We start from the raw sequence: 13026 nt of genomic DNA on the forward strand, positions 1-13026 counted from the left end.
AGAGAGAGAGAGAGGGAGGGAGGGAGAGAAATTTGTTGTTCCACTTATTTATGCATTCATTGGTTGATTATTAAATGTGCCCTGACCAGGGATCAAACCCACAACCTTGGCATATCGGGATGACACTCTAACCAACTGAGCTACCTGGCTAGGGTGGGAGAGCCAGCGAATTTAAATTGACTGATAGAATTTATCCATTCTAAAGAACAGAAAAGGATTAAAAATTAAATAAGCAAACAAAGAGCCACATGGACTTTTTAAAAATTTAAAAGATCTAAAAAAACATGTAATGTGAGGCTCAAAGGAAACAAAAAAAGGAGATGAGAACAGGAAAAACAACAAATTGAAGAAATAATGTCCATAACTCTTCAAAGCGATATAGTAAATTTATAAATTCAACCATAGTGAGGCTAAAACAGAACAAATTCAAAGAAAACTACACCTACGCACAACATAATAAAATTTATAAAAATCAAAGATAAAGAAAATTCATTGAAAAACAATATATTACATACAGAGAAACAATGATTCAAATAACTACGGGTTTCTCAGCAGAAATCATGGTTGTCAGAGGAAAATGAAACATCTTAAAAGGCTGAGAGAGGAAAAACTCAGCCAAAAATTCTATATCCAAAATACATATCTATATACTGCAGGAAAAAAGGCAAAATAAAGACATTTCAGATGAAAGTAAGATAAGAGAACTGATTAAAAGCTGATTTACACTTTAAGAAATGGTAAAGGATCAGCCGGTGTGGCTCAGTGGTTGAGCATTAACCTATGAACCAGGAGGTCACGGTTCGATTTCCAGTCAGGGCACATGCCTGGGTTTCAGACACAGTCTCCAGTAGAGGACATGCAGGAGGCAGCCAATCAATAACTCTCTCATCACTGATATTTCTATCTCTCTCTCCCTCTCCCTTCCTCTCTGAAATTAATAAAATATATATATGTGTGTGTGTGTGTGTGTGTGTGTGTGTGTGTATATATATATATATATTTTTTTTTTAATTTAAAAAAAATGATAAAGGCAGTTCATCAGGCTGGAAATTTTAATAAAGAGAAACTTGTTTCTTCAGGAATGAAGACAGCATAGGCAGTGACAAATGTTTAAGTAAAGAAATTTTTTCCCCTCAAGTTTTTAAAAATATGTGTTACTATTTAAAACAAAACTTGTAACATTGTTGGGGTTTTCAATGAATGTATATTAATACACATAACATCAAGGTTGGCAGGGTAGAGACCTATATGGTTATAAAGTTCTACATTTTACATGAAGTTATATGCTAATGTTAAATATACATACCTAACTTTTCACTGTTTACTGTCCTCTTAGAGCAAGGAAAAAATAATATAAAGAGGAATAGCTAAAAAGGCAATGGAAATATTGAAAGGGGTACTGAAAAAAATTTTTTTAAATCAAATGATCCAAGAGGCCCCAGAAAAGGGCGAAAAGAGAAACAACAACAAACAAAACCAGAAAACAAATAATACAATGGCAATAACCAACCGTATCAATAATTACATTAAATAAAAACATTCCAATTAAAAGGCAGGGCTGTCAGGATGGAAAAATAAAAGCAAAACCCAACTGTATGCTACTAAGAAAGACACACTTAAAGGGTTCAGACAGGTTGTAAGTAAACAGATATGCCATGCAAAAACTAAGGCTGGAATGGCTACATTGATATTAAATAAAATAGACCTGAAGACAAAGAGCACTACCAGAGATAAAGAGGAGGCATTTCATAATAAGAGAGCCTCAAAATTTAAGAAGCAAGAAATTGAGATAACTCCACAATCATAGCAGATTTTAACACCCCTTACTCAGTAACTAATAGACTAACACAAGAACAAATGTCAGTAAAGACATAGAAGATCGAAATACAATGAACCAACTTGATCTGATATTTCTAAAATACTATATCCAACAATGGAAGAGTATACAAAAATATACTGGACCATAAAACAAGCTTCAATAAATTTAAAAGAAATGAGGACTGCAGTGAATGTATTCTCTTACCACAAAAGAATTAAGTTTGAAATTTTAAAAAAGGTTATCTAAGAAAATTCCAATAAAAATTTAACACATTTCTAAATAATGTATGGTTCAAAGAAGAAATCACAAGAAAATTAGAAAGCATCTGTACTGAGTAACAAAAATATAAAATATCAAACTTTTCAGGACATAGCAAAAACACTATTAGAGGAATATTTATACTAGGGAAAAACTGTTACATTAGGGAAAAAAGGTCTAAAATCAAAGAACAAAGGTCCCACCATTAGAAGCCAGAAAATAAAAAGTATAGTGAACCAGAAAAAAAGGAAGGAAAATAGTAAATAAATAATGTAAAAGCTAAGATCAGTAAAATAGAACAGAGATATTTAACAAAGCCACCTGATAAGCATCTTGATTCAGCATGGCAGTATTAGCAGTGAAATGGGGATATCAAACAGAGCTATCTTTAAACATTTACTTCCAATTCAAAATGGAGCCTTATATTGTGTTTGTCATAAATCCACATATTCTTCTCTTCCTGATGACTATAATTGCAAAGTAGAGCTTGCTTTGACATCTGATGGCGGAACGACAGTTTGCTACCACCCTTCTGTGGACATTCCACATGCACACACGAAACCTATCCCTGGCCAGGTCCTGGGCGTAATCATGAAGAAACACAGGATCAAGCACTGAAAACCAGATTAGAAGAAGGAGATGAACAGTTTGAGCAGGCACCCGTGATAGAACTCAGCAAAATATTCTTTACTACTAAGCACTGTTGGTATCCTCGTGGACAGCATCACAGACGTCATAAGAAACTGAATCCTCCAAAAGACAGATGATATTGAGGTTTTCAGTAATCAAACAGAAATGCTATCCTGTGTCTCATTTGCCATTTAAGAAAATGCAATCAGGTATATTCACTACTATGCTATATAGTAAAATAGTAATAAAATGTCTTTTCATCTTAAAAAAATAATATCAACATTGTGTAAGTTAGGCAAGACAGTTACTTTTACATAATAGAACTGTAGGAAACTGTTCACTTTATAAACATAAAATATTATACCAGTAACCTCATGCACTCTTGTAATCATTCAGAAAAGGCATTCATTTATTTCTTCAATAGTACTATTTACTACGCACCTATAATGGGCCCACAACTATACTACATACTATTATAAACAAGACAGATCTAAGCCCTACTTCCCACTGAGCTTACAAAATACATACCACGGAAGAAGGACTATGGCCACGATGAGTGTACAGTGTTAAAAGAACACAAAACTTGGTGCTAAAGGGTAGGAAATGGAGGAGGGGAGGCAGAAGGTGAGGAAAGGTCTCTGGGAGAAAAGAGCATCTAAACAGACCTAAATAAAGAACAGACATTAGTGGGGGGGGGGGGGGGGAGAATGGGAATACTATGCTCAAAAGCCTGAAGGCAAGACAGACCATGATCTAAAGTGGAGGGTGGAGAAGGGTCAGGCGAGAGAACGTGTTACAGTTCACAAGAAAGAAGGACTTATAGTGCCCTGGCCGCATGGCTCAGTCGGCTGGGAGTCTAGTGCAGCAAAAGGCTGCTGGTTCTATTCTGGTCAGGGCTCATGCCTGGGTTGGGAGCTCAATCCCAGGTAATGGGGAGTGTAAGAGGTAGCTGATCAATGTTTCCCTCTCTCCCTCTCCCTTCCCCTCTCTCTCTAAAAATTTTTTAAAGAAGTATTATAGCTCAGGTGCAGTGCAATAACAAATCAAGCAGGGATGAGATAAACAGAGGCTCATGTTGTTCTCTAAAGGTTACAAACAAAAACTTAAAACGGTCTCAAATATTATTTCAAGACCCTGCTCTTTTTGGGGAAAACACACAAAAAAGTCACACTGATATAAATTTAAGTTCCACCCAAGTGAGAACAAATGTTCTATAAAAACTGTCATTCACTATTGGATTTCTTCAGTCCAACATCCAACAGGCTACAAGTCCTTAGAGCCTCACCATTAGTAAAGGGGTAAAACCATCCAGTTTATTTCCTTAGTCTCAAAGCCTCTGCCAAACAGCACAATTTCTTTACATAGTATAATGGGTCATTCTGGAGAAACATTATAGACAAACTAAACCACAGCAAATTCTTAAACTTTTAAAATATTACATTGTTCATGTTCAAACAAATCTTAAGAGCAAGCAAGTCAAAACCTTGAAATAATCTGATAGTAAGTCTTAAGAGTACTGCAACATTTCCCAATTTGCATTTGGCACGTCTTTAACAAGAATTTTACCCACACCTTAATTCCAGGTAGGTGATCAAACTTTTGAAGAAACCTTAACAAAATGGCATGAAAACATAGATATAGGATGATTTACAATCGCATGGTAGGCAGGCTACTCTTGATTACAATGTCTTGTCAGTAAATTTACATTGAATAAATGTAAGGAGAATGTATTCCATAGTTATTTAAACTTAAGATTAAATGTGATCATATGTGTAATGCACTTAGTAATTTTCAGCATATTCCTGACATAGCGCCAAGTCATTATTGTTCTATTACTGCTAGACTAGGTATTGATATAATGTATTACTTATTCCATCAACCTGCTTCATTTTCTTTAAACCATTTATTCATCTGCCTTTCCTCCAACAAAGTATGAGCCATGAGACAAGAACTTAACTGTCCTGTTCACCAGCACCTAAAACAGAATTTGGTATACAGAGCTACTTCATAAATTATATATTAAGTGAATAAATAACTCATAGGACCTTTGCTCCATAGTTAATGGTATCTCAAAACTTCTCTCAGCCCTGCTGGTGTGGCTCAGTCGTTGAGTGTCGGCCCATGAACCAAGAGTTCACAGTTCTATTCCCAGTCAGGGCACATGCTGGGGTTGGGGGGCTCAATCTCCAGTAGGCGGCATGCAGGAAGCAACAGATCGATGGCTCTCATCACTCATGATTCTATCTCTCTCCCCCCCCTTCCTTCCTCTCTGAAATCAATAAAAACATATTTTTAAAAATTCTCCCATACCTTATCTTAAGCATAAATCTGACAAGAGGCACTCAAAATATAAAATAAGCATATAAACTATCTATAATGTTGTATTATTATGATATAATGCCAATGGATTTACTTGTAACTGAGCAAATATTACACTATTACTACATCTTGTACAGCTCAAATATGCCTACGTGGCAGCATTTGACTCAGTTCAGCATCATTCGGGTGTACTGATGCAGTTGCAGTTTACTCATTCATGTATTTTTTTTTAATGAACTCAATCAAATCAATGACATACTTACAGTTTGTATCACTACACACACAGAAACAGCCTGAGAAACTTTAATCTGGGGTCCATTCAAAAACAAATTACCCTGGCAACACAACTTAACATAATACTAGTCTTCAAACTATGGAAACGTAGTATAAAACACAGCAGGAGTGTGAATTTCCTTAATTAGTTTTTTAAAAGTTTAAAACCTATTTTAAAAATGAAATAGAAATCAAGACAGTCACAGAACCCTGAAGCACCTGTGAGAAAAAGTTTAGAAATAGACATAGAAAAAGGTAATTCAGTATAACAAGTTCTCTAATATGGTGATTTTCCGTTTTCCCTCTGCTTTGATATTGACGACAGATGCAAGAAACTCACCATGTCTTCTCTTCCAATTACAGTTTCATAGGAGTTTTTACATTAAAGAACATGACTTTATGAGGCAAACAAACTAGAAGGGTGTGGTACAGAACTTTAGATGAGAAATAAAGTGGGGGGAAAATACAGGAAAGTAAGAGAAAATACATTATGGTTGAAGAACTAATAATAAGTAGGTCCTGCGGGACTCCATCAGTTAGTGCATAAAAATTAAGGGGGGGAGGGGCAGCAAGAATTGCTAAGATCTGGCACTGTACAATATAAGAAGGTCAATTCAAGGAACATGTATGTGTAGAACAGAAATTTATACCTCAAAAATCCAGTAAGTCCACAAAAATGGCTAAAATTAAAAATACTCACTATACCAAAATTCTGGAAAGGTGGTGGAGCAACCAAAACTTTCATTCAGTGTTGACAGAAATCAAAAATGATGCAACTACTTTGGGGAAAAGTCTAGTGACTTCTTATAAAATTAAATATACACCTACCCTATTGCCCAGTAATTCTACACAAGAGAAATAAAAACATGTCCACAAAAAATCTGTCTAAGAATATTCCTAACAATTTTATCCATAACAGCCAAAAACTGAAACCACCCAAATGTCCATCAACTGAGCAATGGATAAACAAACCGCAGTACAGTCATACAACTTAGACAATAAAATACTATTCAGCAATAAAAAAAGGATGAGCTACAGATATACACAATAACATGGATCAATCTCCAAAACTTCATGCAGAGTGAAAGAAGCTTTGCAGACAATATGCTATATGATTTTAGTATAGACAAAACTAATTTGAAGTGAAAAAAAAGCAGAATAACGATCACGTAGGGGGTGAAATTGAAAGGTAGGGGTCACAAGGGAGCCTTCCAGGGTGACAGTAATGTTCTATATGGGGGGACCAGTAAACTTTCTGTAAGGGGTAGAATAGCAACTACTGATTCAGGCCTTGTGTACTCTGCCTTAAATACTCATTTCTGTGACTGTGAATGAATAGGTATGGCTGTGTTACGCTGAAACTTTATTTACAAAAACAAAAGTTGGAACTTAGTTTGCTGATTCCTTCTCTGTATTCTGAAAGTCGTTTGGGTTACTCAGATCTATGCATATGTCAAACTCATCCAATAGGCCATGTAAGATTTATGCATTTCACTATACGTCAATTTTACGCCAAAGAAAAAGAACCATAAACAAATATTAAACTCTAGGCTAATAATAAGCATTCAGTTACAGTGAGGTACACTAACATCTGCAATTTACTGTGAAAGCATAAAAAAATAAGAGAAAGTAGCAGATATACAGTAACACAAATATATAAACTGTTAGTAACTGTAGACCCTACTTGGTAACTGTACAAGTTTTTCAACTTTTCTATATATTTGAAAGATTTAATATTAAATATAGGGAATGGAGGAATTCAATAAGAGGCCACTAATATGATTCATGCAGTGCAAATGAAAGATACACTGGAGGATGGTCAGATGAAGGAAGAAAGTAGTAAGTAGGCTATTACAATAGTCCATGCCATAGAAAGCATCAACATTTAAGAAGTACAAAGTAAGTCCAAGAAAAGTCAAAGAAGAGTAGAAAGTTTCCTCATACCAGCAATAAGAAAGGAGTTTTGAGGAAAAAGTTCAAAGTGTCAATGTAATAAAAATGAAGCAAAACAAGAACTGAAAAGTATCTATGATATTAAGCAATGGGCAACCCTGATATGTAAAAGAGGTGTGGTAAAAATATAAACCAGATAAAGAACATCGATAAATTCAAAGGAAACAAACAAGTGAAGATCAAAGGAACTGAGCTGTGCCAAGAAACGAAGGCAATAACTAGAGATCACACGGTAAAAGACTGCAATACTTCTTTAAAATGGAAAAGTAAATTCTGCACCTAAAAATCAACATTTATTATCTCATCCAGAACATGTTCTATTGGGCAAGGCCTGAGTGTCCCTGCACATTCTTGTTGAGTGTGACAGTCTGTGAAGCTTATCTATTTCCTGATACTGAGTGGAGTAACACAGGCAACAAAGAAGGTCAAGGTTACAATACGTAATTGCCCTCCCAGGGAAAGGTGAACTAGCTTGTTTGTTGTTTGCTACAATGTTTTCTGCTTGCTAAAAAGTGCCAGACCCTTGCTCCTGAGTTCCTCAGATGTGACCCATTAGTGCCTCCATCTAGACCAGGGGTAGGGAACATGTGGCCAGCCTGTGTATCATTTCGTCTGGCCCTGCCAAAGCTACCACAGGAGGGACTCAAAATTTAATAAAGCTAGGAGCTTTTTTCATAGCTAATTTTAAGTTGATAATTTTGTATGGCCTTCGAATGGTGTTATAAATACCCAAATGCAGAAATATCCAAAAAACCCTTGGCTGAAAAAAGGCTCCCTACCCCTGATCTAAGACCCATCACCCTTATGGGTCTTGGTGGCAAGGAAAACCTACACAAATGTGCTGATGATCATGCAGCTTGCTGTGCTGTGAGTAATAATGTCATATGTTTCTGACCTGGGGAGTTTCCTGTTTTCTGCAAGCAACCATGAAGCATTAACATACTAACTTACTAGCTTGTAAATACGGTAAAATAAAATAAGACTTTTCAGTTCTTGATATGAACAACAAAGAACAAGCTGATATTGAGGTTGCTAAGTAAACCAAGAGACATAAAGATGGTCAGCAAAAATTGAAATATTTTTAATATTTTATAGTTTATTTACTTTACATTATTCATAATATTTATTTTTCATGTACCAGTCTCTATACTGTATCATATACAGATATAGATGATTGATAGATAGATAGATAGATAGATAGATAGATAGATAGATAGATAGATAGACACACACACACACACATTACATTATATAACTCTCATAATAATCCTAAAGAAGCCAAGGGCTCACAAATTGTAAAAAGCACATCCTAAATATAAGCCCAAATGACTTTAACACACTTTTTTTAACCATTAATAGTAAACCTCCTTCCCAGCTGATTTACCAAAGGTAACTAATTCTCCAGATAAAACAGCAAAGTATCTAGGTCATCACAATATGAATACTTCATTATGTTCACAGAAAACTAACATTTTGGAAATGTTAATATAATCTTAAATTTTTCTTTAAAAATCTGTGGCCAATGCCCGGCCAGGCGAGGCTCAGCGGTTAAGCGTCGACCTAGGATCCAGGCGATCGGGGTTCGATTCCCGGTCAGGGCACATGCCCAGGTTGCCGGCTCGATCAATGACTCTCATCATTGATGTTTCTATCTCTCTCTCTCTCCCTCTCCTTTCCTCACTCTGAAATCAATAAAGATATATTTTTAAAAAAAATAAAATCTGTGGCCAAGGTTTAGGGAGAGCTAGGTTAAACAAATCCAAACCATCATATTTACTTCAGAATTTCTCATGGTTTTAATATGCAAATATATGTTTTATTATGCTAACACGTTACAAATCTTCTAAGATTATTTTCATCATTCTGGAATATACTTTGGGAAACTACTGCTACAATCAACATACAGTGCCAATTTAACTTTTACACAGAATACCTTTGAAACCTTCGTAGTTATCTTATTATAGGCACATAATCCTTTAAAACACAAAACATCCAAGTTAGAATGTGACCTAACAGCTTCAAGCCATGTCAACTCTTCATAGTTTGTTTGGCAACACTGCTCATTTCCTATCAAACAAAATCGAATTTCCCATAACACAATGAAACTACCTATCATACCTGGCTTTTTCTGAAAGTAGATAGGTAACAATCAAGGCTTTTTGTAGCTCTACACTGCTATCTACTGTTTTACTTAACAAAATTCAGACCCATTTAACATTGGAAGGGAAGAGACCACAGAAATAGCAGTTTCCACGTAAAACTTGTGCAGTGGTTAATGGTAGTAAGTCATTCTGATGATCCTGGGCATCAACGCTAACTTCCCAATATGGAAAGCTAAATTTTAACTGTATCAATAAGTGATAAATTAACACTGCATACCATTTCACCCCTAAGCATGCGTGCCTGTCTCCAATGTTACAACTGAAATTGTTTACTGCTCAAGTTTATTAACCTTTCCAGAGTTTAAAAAAACAAAACAGCCCAGCCAGGTTGTTTTGGCTCAGTGGTTGAGCATCGACCTAGGATCCAAGAGATTGAGGTTTGATTCCTGGTCAGGGCGTATGCCCGGGTTGTGGGCTCTGTTCTCTGGTTGGAGGCGTGCAGGAGGCAGCTCTCATCTTTGATGTTTCAACTCTCTCTCCCTCTTTGTTCCTCTCTCTCAAGTCAATAAAGATATATTTAAAACTAAACAAAACACAACTGAGCTAAAGGCAGCCATACAAGTTGTATGGTCATCATATAAGCTACAGCTGCAGGTTGGTCCCTACATAACAGGCTGCTGGAAACCAATTCAGCTGCTTCTCTGGCATGTACCTAGATATAGTTACTGATCAGACCATTTTCAATAAAACCAGATGAAATTACTATGTAATAACAGGCATTAAAATTCAAATTTAAACTATGCTAAGATTCTCAACACTCCGCCTTAAAAGGAAAACAAATGGATGTCATCCTGCCTATTTAAGGTGCCTAGTACCTTTAGAACTGATTTCTGTCCTCTGCTCTGACGAAATGCCTCCACCCATTCAAAGTCCATGCAGGACACATCTCCAGTTTGGGGGGGAAAAACCACACACACACAAAAAAACCCACAATAAATACGGTATCGTCCACTTATTTTGAAAGGAATTGTGGGGGGAGGGGGGAAGCCTTAAAACTGAAAAAGCAAATTTCAGTATTTTGGTGTGGGAAACTTTATAAAACTAATAATTAAGTCTTAACTAACCATAACCATTGAAAGCAAATGTGACAATATGATAAATTAGTTTAATGCACACCTACATCAATTAACAATGTTTTGAGTAGCGACTTGTGTATGAGAACATGGTTAATTCTGATAAGCAAAATCCCCAAAGAGAAAGAATTCAAATCAGCTAATGCCACTGAAGAAAACAAAGAGGAACAGGAAGGAAAAGAGATTACAAAAAGAAATACGTACCACTGGCAATACTATTCAATATTTATCTACTGCATTTTATTTTTGCTAATGTCTGCAAAAATAAGAATGCCTTTTTAAAAAAATAAAACCACCAAACCCATATACACTGACAACTTGAAAAATGTCTTAGATATTGGCAGAAATATTTTCCAAACTGCCCTGGGGGGAAAAAAACAAACTTCCAAAGAATTCAGAATATGAACCATTTGGAGGTTTTACAGGATGTAAAACAGATGAAATGGAAGCACCGCGAGCTTTTATCTTAGAAAATTGCAAACTTACATACATTGGGATTTCATCTTTCAGTGGCCTTCAGATTTGCCAAAACGCATTTATTAGCTGAAATTCTTAGTTCACAACTAAGTTTCACATATGCAAATAGATTTAAAAAGTGAAATCTCCACCTACATATACATTTGTAAAATGTCACCAACAGTACTATTAATTGTACCATCAGCGTATTAATTAATGTTTTTCTCCTCTCCCTCAGCAAAACAGGTTCAACTAAATAAATTACTACCTCAAGGTTTACAGAATAACATGCTACTTAGCTACAACGAAATAGCCAACTATTGCTGAGTGCGTTTTTTAAATAGGGTTTACAACAGGAATCTCCAATGGCACCACCAGAACACTAGAGGGGAAACTATATTAGAAAACTTGACACTGAAAGTACAGAGGAACGCTTTTCACTCATTTCCACACACAAAGGTTTATATGGTTAAACTGGAAAACCGTGCATTTAATGAAAAACAGTTTTTCTAACACAATTAGCATTTTTCTAGTAAAACTTCCTGTTTCTCCACCCAGGAAAAAAAAAGGGAAGGGGGGTGGATAGAGAAAAAAAAAAAATACACAGTCACTTTTAGTACTAACAAAAAGAACAAAATGACAAGGTTAACTAGAGTTCAGAGGCCAGATCAGCACCGCGACGACTGCCCACAGCTGCCCAACTTCCAAGCCCACATTCCTGGCGCGGCCCACAGCCGAGCGCACGGCGCCGAGCGCACGTCCCCTCCCCCACCCCGGCGATGACGCCAACGCCCCTCGGGCAGGTACGCGAGCTCAGCCCCATTCCAGCAGACAATCAGGTGGAATGTCTCAGAAGTGGCTGGGCCTGGGGATGAGGAAATGACCGAGGACGCGAGAGGACGTAAGAGAGAGACAGGTTTAGATGGAGGGCATGTTTCACGGCGGTGGAGAGGGTGCGGGTGAGGGGCGGGGCGCGACGCAGCGAGACGACGAGCAGCGAGTGGGGAGGAAGGGTCTCGGAGGAGAGCAGAGACGGGCTCTACGGCAGCGGTGAAGGAAGCAGGTCCGGCCAGAAGAGGGACGGGAAGATTAAAAAGCCGACACGTCCTCTCCGGGAGTAATCTGGGGAAGGGGACTCTGGGGGCTACAGCGGGAGACAGTCCCAGGGCCCCCGGAGGCGCAGGAGGCCGGGGCGGGGTCGGGGGCCAGGAACTCACCACCTGGTAGCGGCCAGTCCCGGGCTGGTGATGGTCCATCCTGCCCGGTTCGGGATCCGGCTTCTGAGCCGGCGAGTCCCCGAGGTGCTCAGCCCCCTCGGCCAACCCCCTAGACGACGTCGCCGCCGGAGCCCTAGCGCCTCTGTTTCTGCCGCCGCGGTCACCCGGACCGGCCGCTTCACTTCCTGTCGCAGCCGCAGCAGCCGCGGAGAACTCCGCGTCAGCAGCCGCCGGGGGAAGCGCCGGCGCGCCGCGCGCGCTACTGAGCATGCTCGGACGGGCGCGCATGCCTGCTGGGGACTGCGGCGGGCCCGCGGCGGGGCGGGGGCGGCGCGGGCGGTGGCTGGGTGGGAGGAGGTGGAAAACTAAGACAAGTCCGGGGGTGCTGTCTAGGTTGTCATCCTGTCGGGAGTGGGCGATGGCAAAAGGACCGGGGGCGGGGGGAAGCGCGGCCCTTGATTGGTCTTTTCGAGCAGGCAGAGGCTGGTGCGCCGTCACACCACGCGCGGACAGATGTCGCCTTCCCAGAGCACCTGGAGACGGGCTGCCCGTGCGCCGGCGCTGCCGCTTGTCACTCGCCCAGCCTCGGACGGCGCAGGGAGATCCGGCTCTCCGACATTTCTAAAACGCTCATTCAAAATCATTAGTGAGAGAGGAGAGGGGTTTGAAAATATCTTGTTTCTGTGTTGGCAGTAAAAGGTCTTGAGGAACCCAACAAGGACTCTTCCGCCATAGGCGTCTCTCTCCCCAAGAAAAGAGGCCTCTAGAGCCCTAGGATGCTGAGAGGATACAAGAAAGTAAGATAGTACTCTTTTGTGGTTACAGGTCAGCAGTTTGGAAGAGTTGAACAGCAAGGAATCACTTTG

General features: G+C 38.9%; 1 protein-coding gene and 1 pseudogene across 1 annotated transcript in view; one reads left to right on the plus strand and one right to left on the minus strand.

The window, feature by feature from the left end:
- The window catches only part of NDFIP2 (Nedd4 family interacting protein 2), a 53008-nt gene extending 40560 nt beyond the window's left edge, over nucleotides 1-12448 (minus strand). Inside the window, exon 1 of the mRNA XM_016224120.2 lies at nucleotides 12161-12448. Within this exon, the coding sequence (XP_016079606.2) occupies nucleotides 12161-12448 (288 nt within the window). The remainder of the gene's footprint in view (nucleotides 1-12160) is intronic.
- Nucleotides 2421-2844, plus strand: LOC148093678 (large ribosomal subunit protein mL42 pseudogene; annotated as a pseudogene).
- Nucleotides 12449-13026: the final 578 nt, after the last annotated feature.

The sequence above is a fragment of the Miniopterus natalensis genome, chromosome 2 (genome assembly GCF_054644295.1).
Source record: "Miniopterus natalensis isolate mMinNat1 chromosome 2, mMinNat1.hap1, whole genome shotgun sequence".
NCBI classification, from domain to species: Eukaryota; Metazoa; Chordata; class Mammalia; order Chiroptera; family Miniopteridae; genus Miniopterus; species Miniopterus natalensis.